Raw genomic sequence first — 20,433 nt, forward strand, 5'->3', positions numbered from 1 at the left:
CCCAAAATTATTTATGTCTCATTCACACAAAATTGATACTGAAATCAATGAAAATAGCTGCAGAGCTTAATATAATAAATAAATAAATAGAAATCTAACAAACAGGATGATTGAAAATAGTTAAGAAATTGCAGCTAGGAACCAGCAGCACTACTGAGCAGCAGCACTATTGGTAGCTTGAACTGGTATAGGGGGAATCATACCATTTAATTGTAGAACTAAAATGCTACTTTACTAGACTTGTATAGAAGTAAAATTTATATTGATATGCAAAATTCCGTCCTTAGAGGCATTTAGAATTCAAATATTACCTGCTGAGTTTATAGCACGTAAAATGCTGCTTTACTATGATCTAACCAATATGACTGTATGTAGCATTAACATCTATGCCTAATATACATAATAACCCATAAAACAAAATGCAAATAAATAGTGCCCTTGACAGCTAAATTATAGAGGTAGGGAGCAATGGAAATTTTGGAACATGCTTAATAATGCATTTTACAACTCTACTCATTGTTTATCCTGCCTTTCAGTGTCATTCAGAAAATGTATCTCTATTGGTAATGTTCTCACAGCAACAGGCAAAACTTGAAAGATGTACCATGACCTGTTTCTGACGGAGCTTTGGGAGTTGAAAACAATAATGAAAGCATCAAAATTTTTAAAAGGTAAGTACAGATGTGAAGAGAAAAACATCTCTGAAGTTCTGAAATAAAGATTTGTGACAAGTTTTACAAATCATTTTTATGTAAGTTCTTGTTCAGATGGAAAAAAAAAAGGCCACATTTGGAATATAACTGAAGAAAAGCATCTCCATCTTCTCTCAGAATTTGGAATGGGGATTTGTAAATGAATAGGGTAGTATAGCTTTGTGTGATTCTCAATGCACCTTTCTTGTAGCATAACCTCAGGGTGACAATGAAGCTCACAAAAAAGAATCAGCCACATTTCCTAGAAAAAAAACCTCTTGAAAAAATTTGAGGGTGGACTCCAGGTACTGTCAGGTCATCCTGTGAGAGATATAAGACAACTATGACTAAAGTCAGCTTCACTCAAATTACTAAGATTTCATAAATCTTAATCAGTTGGCCAGAAGAACTTTGTTTCAGGACAGTACTGGTAAGCAGGGCTGCTCAGACTTCATTTAATTTAAATCTAAAACTTCATTTTAGCTACATGCAGTACAATGCCATTTCAAATATACATGTAGAGATTAGCAACCGAATCAAGGTGAAGAGATTAGAGAGGGACATAGAAGTACAGATGGAGCTGGAACAGAAAGAAGAGCGGCAGCAGAGTTTTTGTTCTGTGATGGTATTCCACAACAAGCCCAGAGACAGGAGCCAGTTACACGGGAGAGGCAGCACAACAGAGGAATGCGAGATTTGAGCAGATAGTTTGGACTAAAGGCAATGTTTCCTGTTTTTTTCTAATGTATATTTCACTTTGTTAAAATATATTAATCCCTTGCAAGAAGCACAAGGGGTACCAGTAGCATTGCAACAGCCACGGAGTCTGAGAAAAGAGTTATCACAAAGCCAGGTTCAGGCATCAGCAACTTCTCCCTTGCTGAAAGAATGTACCAGCTTTGTCTGGGATAGTTTTCGTCAGAGTAGCTGGCATGAAGTTATGTTTTGGATTGGTGCTGAAAACAGTGTTTATAATATAAAGACGCTTTTGTTGCTGAGCAGAGCTTGCAGCCCATCAAGGTCTTTTCTGCCTCTCACCCCGGCCCACCAGCAAGGAGGCTGGGAGTGCACAAGGAATTGGGAGGGGACACAGCCAGGACAGCCAACCCCAGCTGACCCTGGCCACACTCCATGCCATGTAACATCATGCTCAGTATATGAAATGGGGGGAAGAGAAGAAGAGGGACATGTTTGGAGTGATGATGTTTGTCTTCCCAAATAATTTTTAGGCATGATGGACCCTTGCTTTCCTGGGAAGGAGTGAGCTCCTGCCTGTCCATGGGAAGCAGCAAATAAATTTGCTTGCTTTGCTTTCATGTGCAGATTTTGTTTCATCTTTTAAGCTGTCTTCATCACAACCCATGAGTTTTCTGACTTTTACCCTTTCAATTCTCTTCCCCATCCCAGCAGAGGCAAGTCGCTGTATGGGGCACAGCTGACAGCTGGAACAGAAAGATACTGTCCAAAGATTGGTTTTTCAGTTTTTTTTCTTTTTTTTTTTTTTTTTTTTTTTTTTTTTTTTTTTTTTTTTTTTTTTTTTTTTTTTTTTTTGTCTTGTTTTGGTTTGGTTTTTATTTTCCTCACAGAAGTATTCCACACTGTTCGGTAGCTGTGATTCCAGTCTTTATTCCTAGACTTTATAGACAGTTTGCAGCATCCCTATGTTTGCAGGATGCACTGGGTAAAACACAGGCTTGTAACTTGAGAAAAATGGATTCACGTGATTATCTGTCACATCCTTTCATCTGAAAATGAGAAAATGTCTCAGACCTTTAATGTGTCAGCTCCCACGTTTTAAAGCAGTGTGGAAGAATACTTCCCTACTGCACTAGCATGACACAAGGGCAGGGACATTAAAAGCTCTGTGGTGGACAGATATCTCCATGAATACATACTATAAACACATAAAATATAAAAAGATAGAGCTATCAGCTTTCAGACAAGCAAATTTCAGCATAACTGATATACAGCAAGTAGAAAAAAATACTAAATAAACAATGTGAAAATCCACAGTAACAAATACAGGTGTAAGTCTAGGAAATACAATGAAACTTGATTATGCTAGATAAAGAGAAATATTCAGCACTGAACTACAGAGGTCATCTTAGAGCGGTGGAAACATTACTTTATCCTTGCTTGATTTTTAATTATGTATAACTGGCCAGAGTTATTGAGTGCTTAAGAGAATTGTAATGCTTTCCACTGCAGTTTAGGTAGAGGAGCAAAATCCATGGATTTAATCTCTAATCTCTTCTAGTTATCTTTTTTAAGACTTCATCAGCTAAGTCATTCATTCTCCATGCTCTTTATAGTATTTAAACCAAATGCTGATTAGACATTATTTTAACAGAAAGGGTTGTTAGTTCTTCTAAAGGGAAAAAATACAATTAAAAAAATGAAGCACAGACCCCACTGTAGAAAAAAAACCAAAAAAACCCCACTCATTATTACAGTGCCAAAACAGAGGATCTATTCTAAAGAAACAAAACTAAATGCAGAGGAACTTCATGTTTTCGACTTTCCATGGTGAGCTCTCTGGTTTGAATGCAAATCAAATATTCATTATATGTTGTTTTCAGTTTTACATGGAACAGTGGTGAATCCCCAGAAAATCATCATTCTTTTCTGTGGAATGGGAGAGGGAGAGCCATTTTAAATGGCTACTTTTAAAATGTGAACACAATTCATTGTAAGGGAATAAAAGCTCTAGGAAAGGATGAATGTAGCTGAATTCTACACCAGTCAAACCTGTCATGAGACTAATAAGTGTGGACTTAAAAATATCAGTCACTGAACAGGTTCTGCATAACATTTCCTGGGAACCAAAGCTGCACTTAATTATATGATGCAAATTATAATCTTTCCTCTTCTAATAATCAGCATTTTAATCACTTTAAAAAATAGTATTAGCTAAGTGTCTTTAAAAGGACTTTTTATAATTGAAAACTTAAAAAAACACTCTGAAAATTAGTGAAAATCCATCTCAGTCTGAAAGAAAACAAAACTCCATGCAGAACTGTTCAAGTAAATTCTGTACTGGAGCCTTGTCCAGAGGGTCTTTAATACTTTCATACTTTCTGAAAATATATCAAATTAATTTTCAGGAATCAGTGGCTCTAAGAATCAAATAGATTCCATGTTCAAATAAGGTAGAAGAGTATATTGTGTTGTTAAAATGTTTGCTTTTTAAAAAGCCTCTTGGAGTCTGGCAGTTTCTCTTTTCTCTTTAGAACTGTTTTCTGACAGCAGGGAACTTCTGAGAAAGTAATGTCCTGCACAAAACTTAGAGGAATTGGAGACTAAGGAGCTCTTATATGGGATCACTTCCTTTTTATGTCTAAACTAGTTCTCTGATCAGCAGGAGGTTTGTGGTTTTTTTTCTTTTTTCCATTGTGCTTTCCTAGGGCTGGCAGATTAACTGTCTGAGTACTCTTTAATGTTCAAAGAATATTTTACACTTTTTAAAGAAGAGCCATCCTTTAAATAATTTCCTTTAGATTAATTATTTGTATCCTCAATGCCTCACACCTAAATAAGTCCCAGTGAAGAGAGCAGATGAAAGTAGTCAAACTTCACCCAGACAATTATAGGGAAAAAAACCCCAACTCTATCCTAAATAATAAGAAAGGCTTAAAATCAAGAGCCAAAAAATGACAGAAAATGCAGAGAAATTTTGTGTAGACTATCTTCTTTCATCAACTTCCGTACAGTCAAGGCAGATGCACTCTGTATAATATTATACTGGAAGTGATTCGTGAACATATTTATTCAAGGCTTAGCTGAATCTCCAGGGCTTAAGAACTTGAAATACATTGAGATTTCTTGCAAGTTATCAAAATATATCTAAAAGGAGAGGTCAAAAGCCCAGGGTCATCAAATCTTAAACCAACATTCTGGACTGATTATCAGGAAAAAAACAAGATCATTTTTTTTAAAACCTCTATTTAATACTCCACCAATAAGCTAACAGATAAGAGCACAGAATGAATTACTTTTTGAACATTGGAATAGTTAAGCTTTTGTTTGACCAAGTTCTGTACGTGTTAGCCATTAGACTGAAAATCTGGATCAGTGCTATGACACCGACCAGCCAGCTATTCACAAACTTCTACTCCCTTCACATTCTCCTCCTTTCCCTAAAGCAGGCTAGATTCAGTTACAAAAGTAAACTGCTGAGCCTACCCTTTTAAATATAAATTAAAGTACATTTGAATCCACAGCATACTAAAATCTAGTCTTTTAACACAACAGCAGCCCAAGCATTCTATTAAACAGCATACCTCCCTGTGAATCAAAATCCCTTTCAGCATATGTTGTTCAAAGTCCAAAGGGCAATCTTCTACTTGCATCCCTACTGATTTTTCACAGCATCTCCCAGACGTGAGTGAAACCCTCCAATAAAATAACAGTCAGCCAAGTTTACAAAGGTCATTCGTATGGAGGTAGCATCAGTAGCAAAAGGACAGACTATAAAAAGAATCCCAAACTCTACTCTTCCTTGGCATCCAAATTATCACTAATCTTTTATGAGAATTTTTAAGGGAAAAAAGTTGCAATAACGTGCTCTTGCTCCTGCTATTTCTGAACATGGAAATATTTCAGAAAACACTGACAAGGCTTGAGGAAGGACTAACAAAAAGGTGACCAGAATAAAGCATATTTTTTACAAAAAATAGCCCTGACAAACATTTTTATTGAGCAAACATATTAATGAGCAAGCATTCCTCAACCAAAATATTAAGTATAAATTCTGGAATGAAAAGAATGCTAACATGTTGAATACTTATCATGGAAAATGCCAAGGAGAACTTATGCTGCTATTCATGGCATGGAAAGCATTTCAAGAAAACGCCCCTATGCAGAAACTAGCACACCATAAAATAAAGTGCTTCATTGACATCAATTTATCTGGCATAACAAAAATTAAGCCATGAATGAAGCAAAGCTAATTCAGGGTTGAGGTAGATTCTCCAGCACTGTAAGAGTCTTAATTCACGTTACGGAGTTTTACCAGTCTCCCAAGCATGTTTCTGTAAGGTTTGCTAGCACTCTTTTAAGTTTTCTAGTTTTAGTTTCTATTTTTTCTTTGTCCTCATCCTCTTGGTCAAACATTTTGCACTTCAAAGTTTTTATTTACTTTAATGCAATCCTATGCTGCATTCTAGTTTTAGCAACTTACATCTATATTTACTTCATCAGACACAACCTTTCACAGAAATGTTTATTATAGTTAACTATCTCTCCTAACTAGCTATACAAGTGTGCAGTTTCTCCCTTGCTTTGCTTCCTCTTTAATTTGGGAGTTTATAGGGATCCTAAAGCCATATTCTACTGAAAGTGTTCAAAGAAAACATGTAAATATGGTGCTTAGGGAGATGGTTCAGTGGTGGGTTTGGACATGTTAGGTTAGTGGTTGGACTCAATGATAATACAGGTAATTTCCAATCTTAATGATTCTATCATTCATTGGTTTTTCATAAAGATGAGGATTAGCAAAAAATGTTTGTTTCTTGATATTTCCTGAGGCACAGTGACCACTAATATTTTAGTTGCTGTTAGTGGATGACTAGATATAATTCTGTTTTTAAAAACTCATCTGGTTTTCTTTCAGCTGAAGAAGAACCTATTTACATACCTAATTTTTAATCAACAGCCCCAAAAATAAGATGAGTAAGCATTGAGGAACTATTTTGTTAAAATTTCACCTGAGCATTTGTTCTATTCACATGTAGGTAAAGCTTTCCATAATGGCCACTTTGTGGGGTTGCTATCACATCCTCAATCTTGCATCATTTGTGTTTTCTGAATCTTTTTGATTTTCCTAATTGAAAATGTAATGGTAGTGCTTATGATATAGCCACTTGAAGCTAATGGATGACGACCTTCCCTTGTCCTTCCCAAGTATAAGAACATCTTAATACACATGCAGTTCTCAAATCAAAAGTTGTTCTGTCCTCCCTGTTTAAGGCACATGTGAAGTTTAATCCTAGAATTCTATGAAATCTGGGGAAATTACTAGTCTGTTGTCATCATCTTTCATTGCTTATCCCTGAGATACCTCTTTTGTTTGTTTGGCTTTAACTTTTTTATTGGGTAGGTGCATATTTGGATTACTCCTGACATTTTAGTAATTAAGTTTTCACTGATACAGATTTTCTTACTAACATGGAAATATAACTGTGGTCACACACTTCCTGGTTGATCTGGCTTGTAAGTACGAAAATATAAATCACCTTGCATCACACTATTTTCTACCTGAGTGAAACAAAGAAATACTAAAAATTTTTATACTGAGAACAGTATGGATAATGAAAAATGTTTCATACAAGTACCATTTCCAGTTTTAAGTGGATTTACTTCCGTTTTCTTCAGCTTGCTTTCTAGGTCACATTCAGCAAAGACTTTAGTAAATAGAGTGAGAGAATACCCTAAAATTTAATAATTGTGTTGCTGAAATGAGTGATAGTTGCAGGAATTTGTTTTTTCAAGCCCATTTGTGCCAGAAATACAAGTCTAAGGGGCTGGTCTTCTCTGAAATATAGTAGATATAACAGCTAACTCTTCTCTTACATTAAAAATAAAATTATCAGAAACCTATGTGAGTAATATAAATAATTTATTCATTAACTAAATACATGGAAATACAGAAATGAATATATAGGTATGAACACATAAGGGACAGAGACAAGACAGAGGTGTTTATGCATTTGTTCCCTCTGTCTACAACATGGAGGATGGGCCAAGAGGGTCTCAGTGCCCTGAGCTGGAGAACCATGCCTGTGAGAATGAATAACTCCCAATTGATCCTGAACTTTTGTGGGATCTGCTGCTCCAGCTGGATCCTTACAAATCTATGGGGCCTGATGAAATTAATCCAGATTCCTCAAAGAGCTAGCTGATGACACCGCAAAGCCTCTCTGGATGATTTCTGAGTAGTCTTGGGAATCCAGAGAGGTTGACTTCCTGTTGACTGGAAGCTAGATAACATTGTCCCAGTTTTCAAAATGGCAAGAAGGAGGACCCTGGAAACTACGTGTCAGTCTCACTTCAGTGTCTGGTAAAATCATGGAAAATATTATTCTGGGAAATATTGAAAAATGCTTGGAGGACAATGCAGTCATCAGTCACAGTCAGCATGGCTTCATGAAGGGAAAATCCTGCTTATCAAACCTTATTTCCTTCTACAACAGGGTAACCCACCTTGTTGATCTAAAAATGCAAGGTAATTTATTCTTTTTGGACTCCAGCAAAGCTTTTGATACTGTCTCCCACAGCAACATTCTGGACAAAGCATCCAGTTCACAGCTAGATAACTGTGTTATGTGATGGGTGAGCAACATGAGCTGGGCACAATGCATTATAGTCAATGGGGTGACATCAGGCTAGTGTCCTGTCACTAGTGGGGTTCCGTAGGGCTCCATACTCAGCTCTGTGCTCTTCAATATCTTCATTTATGACTTCGATGAAGGACTCAAAGGAATACTAAGTATGTTTGGCAAGGACACCAAATTGGGAGAAGCCATCAACTCCCTCAAGGGCAGAGAGGTCCTTCAGAGAGACTTTGACTAATTAGAGAGATGAGCAATCATCATCATATGAAATTTAACAAGTGCAAGTGCCAGATTCAGCACTTGGAATGGGGCAACCCTGGTTTTTATAAATTGGGGTATGAGAGGCTGGAGAGCAGTCCCATGGAAAGGGACCTGGGGGTCCTGGTCAGTGGCAAGTTGAACATTAGTCAGGAGCACCCTGGAAGCCAGGAGGGCCAAGCATGTCCTGGGGTGCATCAGGCACAGCATCACCAGCCAGGCAAGAGAGGGGATTGTCCTGCTCTGCTCTGCACTGGGGCAGTCTCACCTTCAACCCTAAGAGCAGTTTTGGGCAGCACAATATAAGAGACTTTGAGTTATTAAAGAACATCCAAAGAAGTGATAGATGGATGGGGAAGAGTCTGGAGCCCCTTATGAAGAGGGGCTGAGGTCACTCGGTTTGTTCAGCCTGGAAAAGAGGAACCTGAGGGGAGACCTCATTTTGGTTTTCAACATCCTCACAAGGGGAAGTGGAGAGATAGGCACTGACCTCTTCTCTCTGGTGACCTGTGACAGGACTTAATGAAATGGCATAAAGCTGAGAGAGGGGAAGTTCAGGCTGGATATCAGAGAAAGGTTTTTCATGCACAGGGTGGTTGAGCACTGGAACCGGCTCCCCAGGGAAGTGGTCACAGCACCAGCCTGTCTGAGTTCAGGAAGCATTTGGACAATGCTTTCAGGCACATGGTATGAGTCTTGGGGTGTCTTGTGCAGGGCCAGAAATTGAACTCAATGATCCTGATAAGTTCGTTCCAACTCAGCACATTCTATGGTTCTATGATTCTAAGAACAACAGAAAAAAATATTTCCATTCATTATTATCCATGCCAAACTACTGAATCAAGGAAGAAACTGAAGAATATTATTATGTGTGCTTGAACGAACTTGAACAAACAAATCATCTTTCCAATAGCTCAGCTTGAAACAGAATCAGAATCTTGATTCACAGCCTCCTGTGACAGCCACCAGAGAGAGCTACTACTAAAATGTTCAAGGTCATTTACTTAATTGTACTTATAATATTATTGGGCATTAGCTCAAAATGATTATGCAGAAAATTATTGCTTATGTTCCCAAATTATCATTTGCTCTGAAAAGTTGTGTAGAGCAGAGAAGTAATGCCTGTGTGCCTCCTTCTATAAATAAATGTCTACATTAAGTACAGTTTGTCTCAGAATGGAAAAGTACTTCCTAAGAAAACCTTTTACAGAGAGCAGATTCAGGTAGGAGTCTGACTTCACAGACTTAGAAATTTTGTGTCTTGCAGACTGACAAGAATGCACAATGACCATTCTATTTGATTTCATCATCTAATTTCTGTGCTGAGCTTGTGTACGCACATGTTCTTATTATAAATAAAACCATTATCTGGAACATAAATCAAATACTGTCAATAAGGGGTATTAATACCAGAACTCACTTATTAAAAATGTTAAACATAAGAATCCTTTTATTTTAAATAACTGTTTTATCTGAAAATTGGTTCTTTTAACAAGATTTAGCAAAACAGTCTTCTGAAATGTTTTCTCACCAAAAATCCTGGCCAAATAATTCACCATATGGAGACTGTCTTACTGTCTTTAAAATTCACAAAGGTAGCTCAGAGGCTTTACAATTTCCTATGGCATGATTACAGTTGTTGGATAGTATCCTGGTATGTACATATGGAAGATGTACTGCTGCACATTTTCATATACTACTTTAAATATTTTTTTTAAAAAAAGGAAGATAATAAATTTCAATTTACAACAGAAATATTCCAAACCTGAATTGGTAGAATCAGGGCTACTTGTCATATAAGACATTAAGTAGATCCCACTAGATGTGTTGAGCAATTGACCATGTTTAGTCTTTAAAAAGATGTAGATTAACTCAACTGTGTTCTCTAGGGCCTAATGGTTTTGCAGACTGATGATGCTGCAAGAAGCTCAGACATAAGGTAATTGCCTCTTCCTCTTTGTTTTTTGTTTTTTTTTTTTTTTCACATGTATATCACCAGTTACATATTAAGTAATGTACTACTAATAATCTATCCTTTTCTCACAGACTTAATGTGACCAGGCATAAGTTTGTAAGGGACATTTTAAAAGCCTTTAATCCCCTGCCATTGGCATGGATATTTTTCTCTAGATTAGATTTTTCAAAGTCCTATCCAACATGGCCTTGAACACTTCCAAGGATGGGGCATACACAAATTCTCTGGCTGATGTGTTCCAGTGTCTTGCCAGCCTCATTGTAAACATTTTCTTCCTTATGTTCAATTTAACCCTGCCTTCTTTCAGTTTAAACCTATTGTTCCTTTTTCTGTCACTACAGGCCCTGGTGAAAAGACCTTCTCTGTCTTTCTTTCTTTCAAATATATTAAATTGTGTGCTGGCATGAAGGCATCACACATGTGGATACAAATTTTTTGGCTACAGGTGATCACAGAGACAGAAACACAGACACAAATGTCAATGTATTTTTCCTGGCATCACAGTAATGCAATATGGAAGGTAGCACAGGGGTAAGAGCAAAATATTTCTATATTCTGAGTGACTGCTGGTGTATGAGGGAACAATTAAGAGAGACTTTGCAGAAGAGGGTACAGATTCAGTGGAGTTAACAGAGAAAAGGGGTAAAGGCTTTAAACTGAAAGAGTAAACTGACTACAGGTTTAGATTAGATATTAAGAAATCTTCACTGAGAGGCTGGTGAGACACTAGAACATGTTGCCCAGAGAAGCTGTAGATGCCCAATTCCCAGAAGGGCTCAAGAGCAGGTTGGAGTGGAGTTCAAAGCAATCTGGTCTACTGAAAGGTCCCCCTGCCAGGCTGGAACCAGGTGATTTTTAAGCTTGCTTCCAATGCAAACCATTCTATCATTTTAAGATCCCCTTGTTTTCATCTGACATGAAAAGATGGTTGTGTATGGGAAAATTTTTCAGCTCCTGTCTCTCAAATGTATATAAGCTTTACATGAATTAATAGTTAATTTTGACAGTAATATTGTTATGAAAATGGAACAAAAAGTATTCTGAATGATGGTTTTCAGAGTTGCTGTTATTCTTTCTTTGTAGAAGTACAAATGGCAAAAACCCCACAAACCCAGAGTATGAAAAGAGGATTTAATTAATACTGCATTGTGCCAAAGAGCACAGATATACTAAGTCTGTGTATAAGGGGTAGCTGAATAAGGAAAGAAATGGATTTAAAATATTAATTAAGGTCCAAATCCTTATTTTCATACTGGAGCCCTCAGTCCATTATTTCTTACCGTAACATCATATCTCACTTTCAGGTTGGATTATAAATTCTAGGAGGAATGTACATAACAGATAAGCACTCCAGCAACAGAAGTTAATAACAATAACGAGTACCTTTAATGAATCATGCCTCTGTTGGGGAGGTCCAATGTATCTAGAAAAGCTATGGCTAACATTTAGAGTAGCTCTAAATTCCCCTAATACTGAAGATGTTGTAATTCCTTAAGCTGACTCCACTTGAAAGTTCATATTGTCATGCACTTAATGACCATATTGACTTTTAAATTTTGGAGACTGTTACCAGTTGATTGTTGCAGGTGTCCCAAAAGCACAGTAAGTAAATGTAAAAATGTTACAGAAGCAAATTAAACCAAGATAAGATTTCTATTTACTTTAACAACGATGCAGTTTTGAATGCTTTTCTGTTTGTTTGTTTTGTCTTTTTTTTCCACATGCACATCAAAGTAAGTAAATGAAATTAAATACTCACTCCTGTTATGTAACGAGGTCTATACTGGATGGTTCCAAATAAGCCAAGTATGACTATAATAATGTGTATAAAATTTGCGAGGATGGGTGCCCACTGATAACCAAGGAAGTCAAATATCTGCCTCTCGAGCACAGAAACCTATGATTAAAAAGCAAAAGCATGAATTAGATTAGAACAAACCAGAAAACATATATAAAGGTATTTCCCTTTCCCATATCCAAGACAATTGCTCTGAGTTAAAAAAATACTTGTCAGCAGTAAAATGAGTTTGAAATGCTACAACTTCTAGTTTCAATGAAAGCTGCACTTCGCACTGGTTACTGAGTTATATCCTACTAAGATACAAACCTGTTCACCTGGAATGGTATGTTTGCAGGAGGAGAAACACAAATCACTCTTATATACAACAGCAAATGTTTTAGGGTGTCAGTGCTTTTATCAGTGTTTTTATTGCAATGTTTTAGGGTATCAGGGCTGAAAAAATGTCATAGGTTTACGACATCTTCTCAGCTACATTGTTTCCATTTACAACACCATCCTTTAGCCTGGTCCTGTCTCTTCCACGATTTCACTGCATTTTGATTTTTATCTCTTCTCTCTACCCCAGCTATTCTGTCAGTGGACTTTTACCTGTAACCAAATACATACAACTTCTTGACCTGGTTCTACTGATAATGGTTTTAGTTTACTTTCTTCCAGATGTCAGAAACATCAGCTGAAGTATAAACTTCCCCAAGACTCTAGATAAATAATATTAAAAATCAATTAAGAAACAATCCCAGGCTGATGTTTACTGTTTATAAGCAATATCATTCCAAACAGACATTAGAAAAAAATGCCTTCCTAACAGTACCAGTAGAAATAATTCCACAATTCCAACAGTAGATGTCCCTTAACTGCTGTTCTAACATTATGTAAAAATACAGTACTGTAGCCCAACCCATAGATAGAATGGCATGTTTTGACAAAAATAATATTTATGCTAATATTAGAAGGCAATGTAATGGTGAAGTGACTTTAGACAGAAAGATCAGGGTGTTTCTTTTACAGCATTCCAACAATTTCACTAACTGTAATGGTGAATTGATAAACTTCATGAAAATGTGAATATTGAAAATAAAATTTAAAAATGAAATTATTATTGTTAATAATTAAAACAACAGCAATTTAGACACCACACACATGAAAGAGAAAGAGAAAGAGAAAGAGAAAGAGAAAGAGAAAGAGAAAGAGAAAGAGAAAGAGAAAGAGAGGAAGAGAAAAAAAAAGAGCAGGTGGTTGTTTCTTGATTAATTTTCACTAAATGACAGGTGATTATTTACTGGTTTTATGTTATGCTGTGTATGAACTGAATTATGTTTATGTGCCAGCCACTCAATGTAAAAAAATAACACCTTTTGAGATCAAGTACTAAATGAGTAATTAACTACTGCTTTTGTATAGTACAGCTATGGAAGAATTTTTCAATTTTCATGTCACAGTCCACTATCACATGAACACTTTCTTTTTGAAATTAAATAAGAAAACTTTTCATTAAAAGACAGCCTACATTCACATCAGCATTGCAAATGTAAAAAAGGCTGTTAATTATATGCTATGTACTGACATTTGTTGAACTTTGAGATGGAGACTGCCAAAATAATCCTGGGAAAGTTTGCCAGCCATGTAATTTCAAATTTGAGTGTTCAGGTTTCATTTCAAACATTGAATTTCTTTTTTCAACAAAGAGTCCTTTCACCCAATGCATCCTTCTTATAATCAGTCTTAGTATTTTGACTACCATTTTATTTTACATATTTATTGAAAAAAATTATATTCCTACATTATCCAAAATCTTTCTGAACTATTTGTGCTATCATACAACTCTGCCTAGCAGAGGAAAGTCACAGAAGAGTTCCCAGAATCCCAAGACGTGTCTAATGGTGACAATGGGATGAAGAAATAAAGAAGAAATAAAACTAAGATCAAGCTGTATTAGGAACTTCATGAAAACTCAGATTGTCTATCCTTCTAAGTTAATCATTAAGAAATATTTCCTTGACTACAGACACAGTAATTTACATTAAAAAAAGGCCAACATGTGGCACGAAGCAGTATTACATAGGCCAGTGTGAAGTCTATTAGGTGTATCAGCAAAAGACCTGTTACTCCTAGGTGCTGTTAAACAGGTAACAAAGGGAAAATGCTCCATATGAGCACAGAGCCCTTATTTTCATCAGATAAACAAAGAGCAAATGAGAATAGCAAGGCAGTAGCAAAAAGAGTATAGACTGTACACTAGACTGCTTCTAGTTTAGTAACAGTAGAGATCCAGCAAGCACAAACAATACATAGGAAGATGCAAATCATTCAAACAGCAGGAGACCATCCAGTTAAGTATGCCAATTATAGAGGAAAATTGCAGCATGCTAGTTAATTGTATAAAAAGCAGAAAACCTCATATCCCTGACACAACTTCTAGTCAAAAATGAAACTGTGCTACCATGCATCAACATGTTTTGTTTGCTTGGTGAAATATGCAGTTCCACCAAAACTTGCATATGGTATGCATTGAATAATTGGCTATTCTGTGAGAATGTTTCCTTTTTTATACACCAATGTGCTCTTTCGTTTTTTCCCATTACTAGCAATTCCTTCCAAGCAGTCACTCTCACCTTTTGTGGTTATGTTGAATTTGGGGTGAGTAAATACCAGAGAGCAGGGCACACAAGGCAGGGGCTAAATACAGAAGAAAAAGATGAGTCTGAACCACTTCTGTCCATGTATATCTACCTCTCATTTTCCACAGGCAGAGTTGCTATTAGGTTTTCTCACGTTACTTCAAGAAATCAGCTGTGTGCAGGAGCTGCTGGATATGGGAAATGGCAGCACTTTGGTCAGGTATGCACAGATGAAATGCTGTGGAAATGCAGCTCTTCCTTAGAAGATCACACTGACATGGCAGGTGCGTTGTGGATTTATGAAATGGAAATTACAGGACAGAACTAGATCTTTATTCTCACTTCCTGAAGAGATGAAGGTGAAGAGAAACTAAAACTTATCTACAAACAGACATAAATATAATAAAGACTATCTACATGAGTTACTTTAAAAAAAATCTCACTGTCTGTGTTTCTAAAAGGAGGAAAGAGGAAAGTAGGACAAAGTAGTAACAAAGACTATTAAAAATAGTATTATGTAGCTTTCTCCTTTTCCACAGATGTCAGAATCATAAGGGATTTCCTTACATAGCAAGAGAAAATATAGATCTAATTTTGAAAGCATTTTATCTCTTTACTTCAAAATTTTTGGTTCAACAACTGCACTTCTTAAATCATACCTGCTAGCATCAAACGTTTAATGATGTTTCAAGGATACTACAGAGAGAAAGGAAAGAACTAACAAAGACGTGGGCAGTGAGGTTTCATGCACCTTCAGCGAGTTTACTGATGACACCAAACTGTGTGGTGCATGGAGGGAAGGGATGTCATCCAGAGGGACCTTGACAGGCTTCAGAGGTCCATTTGTGTGAAACTCATACAGTTCAACAAGACCAAGTGCAAGTTCCTCCACCTGGATTCGGGCAATTCCAAGCCCAAATCCAGGCTGTGCAGGGAACGGATTGAGAGCAGTGCTGGGTAGACAGACTTGGGGTTGTTTGTGGACAAAAAGCAAAACACATGCACTTGCAGCCCAGAAAGCCAGCCCCATCCTAGGATGCATCAAAACCCAGTGTGGCCAGCGGGGTGAGGGAAGGGATTCTGTCCTTCTACTCTGCTCTGGTGAGACTCCAGCTAGAGTGTGGCATCCAGCTCTGGGGTCCTCAATACAAGAAAGATATTGACTGGTTGGAACAAGTCCACTAAGGTCACTAACTTGGTCACAGGGCTCAACACCACTCCTATGGGTTGGGAGTGGGGACTCTTCAGCCTGGAGAAGAGAAGGCTTTAGGGACGCCTTATAGCAGCCTTCCAGCAGCAAAGAGGGGCTTACGAGAAACCTGGAGAGGGATTTTTTTAACAAGAGCATTTAATGACATGACAAGGGGAAATGGCTTTAAGCTGAAAGAGGGTAGGTTTAGATTAGATATTAGGAACTCTAATAAACTCTTTCTTGTGGGGGTGGCAAGGTATTGGAACAGGTTGCCCAGAGTAGGTGTGGACTCCTCATTCTCTGGAGGTGTTCAAGGCCAGGCTGGATGGGGCTTGGAGAAATGTGAGCAAGGTGCCCCTGCCCATGATAAGGGTGTTGGAACTAGATAATCTTTAAGGTCCCTTCCAACCTAAACCATCCTGTGATTCTATGATTCTGGGAGTTTAAATTGCGAAAAGGGAAAATGGATGCTTTGGATGAAAAAGTGTAATACGGTTTGAAAAGAAAACTATGTTTTAATTCAATTCCACTCTAATAATTCAGTGAACTCAGAATGTAGGGTTATGGACAGTCAGGTTCTAATGTTAGAAAATAAACACTCACCACATTGTCTTAGGCAGATTATTTGATGTATTCACTGATAAAATTACAGAAGACTTTAGTTAAAGGGAACTGTTTTACTACTGCATTATTTATTCCAGACTCCGGCAAGCTGTTGTAAAAATAAATGAAAAATAAAATTAACCCATATAGTGTCAAATAGGCATAGCTCAAAAACTATTTCCAGATTCTTGTCAGAGGCTGGTTGTTAATAGATTAACAGTGTTACTGACCTTGAGGGATCTCTGAATTGAATTTCCAGAGGCAAATGAAAAATATTTGGAGATGATTCTTAAAATATATGATTGGACTAGAATTTCAGACAGGAACCATAAAGAAGAAACCAGTCAAAAGATGATTTATAACACAAACTCCAAAATGGAAAATGACTAAGTGCCTTTGCTCAGAAAGCTCCTTGAGAAAAAAACTCAACCACGGCTACTTTACAATGACACAGAATCTAAACTTTGCACTGATATAAATTAAAGTTCACATAGGCAGAGACACTCAAGAGGATCTGTATAGCCCCTGCCAGCCAAGGTCCCTGGACAGCTAACACAGCACACAGGCACTCAGCACACCAGGGCTTTGGCAGGGTCACACAACTGGCTGAATGGTGGTAACAGGCCCTCAGCAAACTCCAAAGGAAGAAGAGTATTAGCTTAAATTACAGCGCAGGAGAATTAAACAACCATGGTTTATATCATTGAATGGCTCACACTAAACATGAGCTAAAGAAATTAAGCTCTAATCACTAACTCATTAAGTCCCCTCAGCAAAACTTTGTTGTATCAGATGTCCACACCATCTACTAATTTGTTTCTGTTTTTATGTTAGCTTTTATGTTTTTAAAAACTTTCAGTTCCTGCTCTATGGCATAGAAAATTAAAAAGAGTCAAGTAAATACAAGTATTTTTGGGCCTTTAGCTTATGAACTATTTCTAATGCTAAAGCCTGCCTGCATGAGCACAATATCCCCAGCTAACACTCCTCCACCACTTCCATCATTTTGAGGCAGAATGCATTTATTTGTGTCGCTCCTTAGAGAGGTTCATTTAATTTTTCATCAAAATTTCAGATAGTATCCTGAGATAGAGGGCCCAGTTACTCAGAAAATTCTCCACAGTCACCCAGCAGAAAAACAGATTAATATTTTGAAAGTCAAATCTATATGAAATGCACATACACATCTGCAAGTGTGCATGTGCATGTGAGTCAAGTCCTTTACTGTAAGACTGCAGGGTAGATAAAAACAATTTCTTTTTTTTTTTGGTAGGAAGAAAAAAGGCAACACTAAAATTAAATACTGTGAAGACCTGTGGACACAATGGTGTTCTTGTCACAACTAATATAAACCATCAAAACCATAGCAAGAACAGTTAATTCAAGTTAAAATCAAGAAGGAATTAGTTTCCATTTGTCCATTCGTTCCTCAAAAGAATCACATATATAATACTAAGCCACCATCCTTAATCCATTTGATGTTGCTGGAAAAGGAATAGGCCTTCACCACTCTTGATAAGAAGCTAATCATAGTTTTAAAAAATCCTGTGTAGGACCACATTCCTGCATCATATTGTGTATAAGTGGATTTCTGCTGTGACCTACTAAGGACAACAAACCTCTCCTCAGGTACAGAGTGCATTCTTAGTCTCAGCTGCTGCCTTCCCTAACTGAGCATGGCAATAATAAAAAAATGCAACGTACAAGTTTTCTACAGTAGGTTTGCTGTTATGTAGTAGTGAGAAGCATATCTACACAGCATTTTAGAGATAACCATGCCTCAAATGGCTATAGTTTTTACTGTACAAGACCAAATTCACTTTTACTAATGCCTAAAACAACAACAAAAGTCCAGAATTTGTGAGGCATATTACATTTCAATACTCTTGAAACCAGCAGAGCATTTCAGATAATTTATTTGTTTCTAAGTTTTGTATACAATTGCACACTCAGTCCCAATGACTTACTTAGATGGGTTAGAGCCTTAAGTTCATGACACAATTTAGATCGCAAATATTAAAATCAAGGTACAGCAAATTTTGTGTGTGTGCATATGTGTATGCTTTCAGACAACAGAGTTTCTTGTTTCTGGCTGGCCACCAGTAGCAAGACTTAGAGATGTGCCAGAACACATTCTTTTCTGTGTCTGAAAGAAAACTTTAAAAATCCATATAATGTAAAACTCTTCTACCCATGAGACTATCAAGAAGTTAGTAGTTCAGCTACAGGATGAACTTCACCAACAGGTGCTAAAAGTTTTAATCCCTGTAGCATATTTTATTTCTTGTTCATGAACACTTCTAACAACAATTTGTGAATTATTTAATATGACATATTTGCACGCCACCAAACACAGGAAGAGGTGCACAGAAGTGGTTTGCTCTCAAACTGATAAATTGGGTCAAGTTACGAAGTTCTGTTTTAGCTTAAAACCAAGATAATGTTGTAGCACAAGAAACTCAGCTGCCAAATCCCAGCAAGGGGGTGTAACAAGAAGGCTAGCTGTGACTGTGGCCAAAGGAGAGATCATGACAGATGGGTTAGTGACCACCAGTGGGAATTAAACACTGTCAACATATGAGTTTCCTTCCATCTCTTTCCCTGACCCTTATTTCTCCCTCTATCTCTCTCTCTTCATCTGTCTCTCTCTCTTCGCTGTTCACATCCTTCTAGCAAGAACATCGAAGCACTGGAACCCACATTTTGCTTTAAGGTGGCAAAATTCAATTTTACTGACACTGCTGAGAAAGCTTGAATCAATTCTAAATGTAAAAATGCTTTTGAATTAAGATTTAATATTAATTTACAATTGAAAAATCTGAATTGGCCTGCAGTAAAGCCTCAAGGCAAAATCCAGCATGCAGAGATCATTCAGAAAGATTACTCTGATCAAATACTTTCAAATTGTTTCTGTCCTTATGGAGACATTTATCAATAAAATAGGTCTTGGTTTCATTAAAAAAATACAACTAGTTTCTATACACTGGTTCATATTATGCTATATTACATTTGTACACTCAAGAATGATGTGATAATGCTGTAATGGAATTTACAGAAGGAAGTATCTCAGGTATGTTCAGGTAGTGAACCTATCTTCTGTGTATGATTCTCAGTCCAGAACAAACTCTGGCTTAATACCTGAAAAAAAAATTATCCTATAACAACAGCAAAAAATTAGTCTCTAGTTCTCAGCAGGAAAGGCACACCTGTAAGAAACCTCATTAGCCAAATTATTTTGAGTGGAGTTGGCAGGGATCACTCATTATCTCATCAGGTCTGAGTCTCATCATAATCATAATAATAAAAATCAGGCATCAGAGTGAAAATCAAGTGAAAATAGCCAATCTAGAGTCACCAGTTGTTGTGTCCTGGTGGTTTTATTTGTATGGAGGCATATAAGTGTCCACAAAGCAAGAGAGAGAATGACATGGTGAGAGAATGTCAGGTAGTCCATGGCAGAACTGTAAGGCACAGAGGGCTGCTTTGTAATCTCTTGTTCCATGACTAAATCTGGATAAGCAGAATGCTGACTTTACTGTCCTTATCTCTCTTTTAAGATGCTTCTACTGGAGTAATCATTATTACTATACAGAACATTTGAAGCACCGGCTAAATTTTCATGCCTTGGCATCACCTGAAAACTGATATTTAAACTATGCAGAATACTTTACGGAAGAAAGATAATTGACATCAGTTATAGAGAGAAAAGTTTCTACCTGAGGAACTTTGCCTATTACCTGAGTTTAAACCCATCCATCCTTAGAGAACTTCAAGTACTGTAGAAGGAATGAAGGCATTTTCTCTGCAACATGGCTGCCTTATAGTCAGACTTGTCATCTGGTCTCTACACTGAGTCCAAGGGAGCAGCACAAGGTGTCAGATCTCATCTTCCAGATGTTCAATGTCCCAATTCCCAGGTCCAACACCTTTAAATTCAATGGCAGCCGGGGAACACTGATTATT

At 37.1% G+C, this 20,433-nt stretch overlaps 1 protein-coding gene across 2 annotated transcripts in view; it reads right to left on the minus strand.

The window, feature by feature from the left end:
* NKAIN2 (sodium/potassium transporting ATPase interacting 2) overlaps window positions 1–20,433 on the minus strand; it is a 518,210-nt gene that overhangs the window by 273,668 nt on the left and 224,109 nt on the right. For both annotated transcript variants that reach the window (XR_005627287.1, XM_039707649.1), the window contains exon 2: window positions 12,016–12,153. Coding sequence is in view for 1 of the 2 variants with exons in the window: in XM_039707649.1 (XP_039563583.1) it covers window positions 12,016–12,153 (138 nt within the window). In the remaining variant the exon portion in view is untranslated. The remainder of the gene's footprint in view (window positions 1–12,015; window positions 12,154–20,433) is intronic.

Source organism: Passer montanus, unplaced genomic scaffold (assembly GCF_014805655.1).
Source record: "Passer montanus isolate IOZ18808 unplaced genomic scaffold, ASM1480565v1 scaffold2, whole genome shotgun sequence".
NCBI classification, from domain to species: domain Eukaryota; kingdom Metazoa; phylum Chordata; class Aves; order Passeriformes; family Passeridae; genus Passer; species Passer montanus.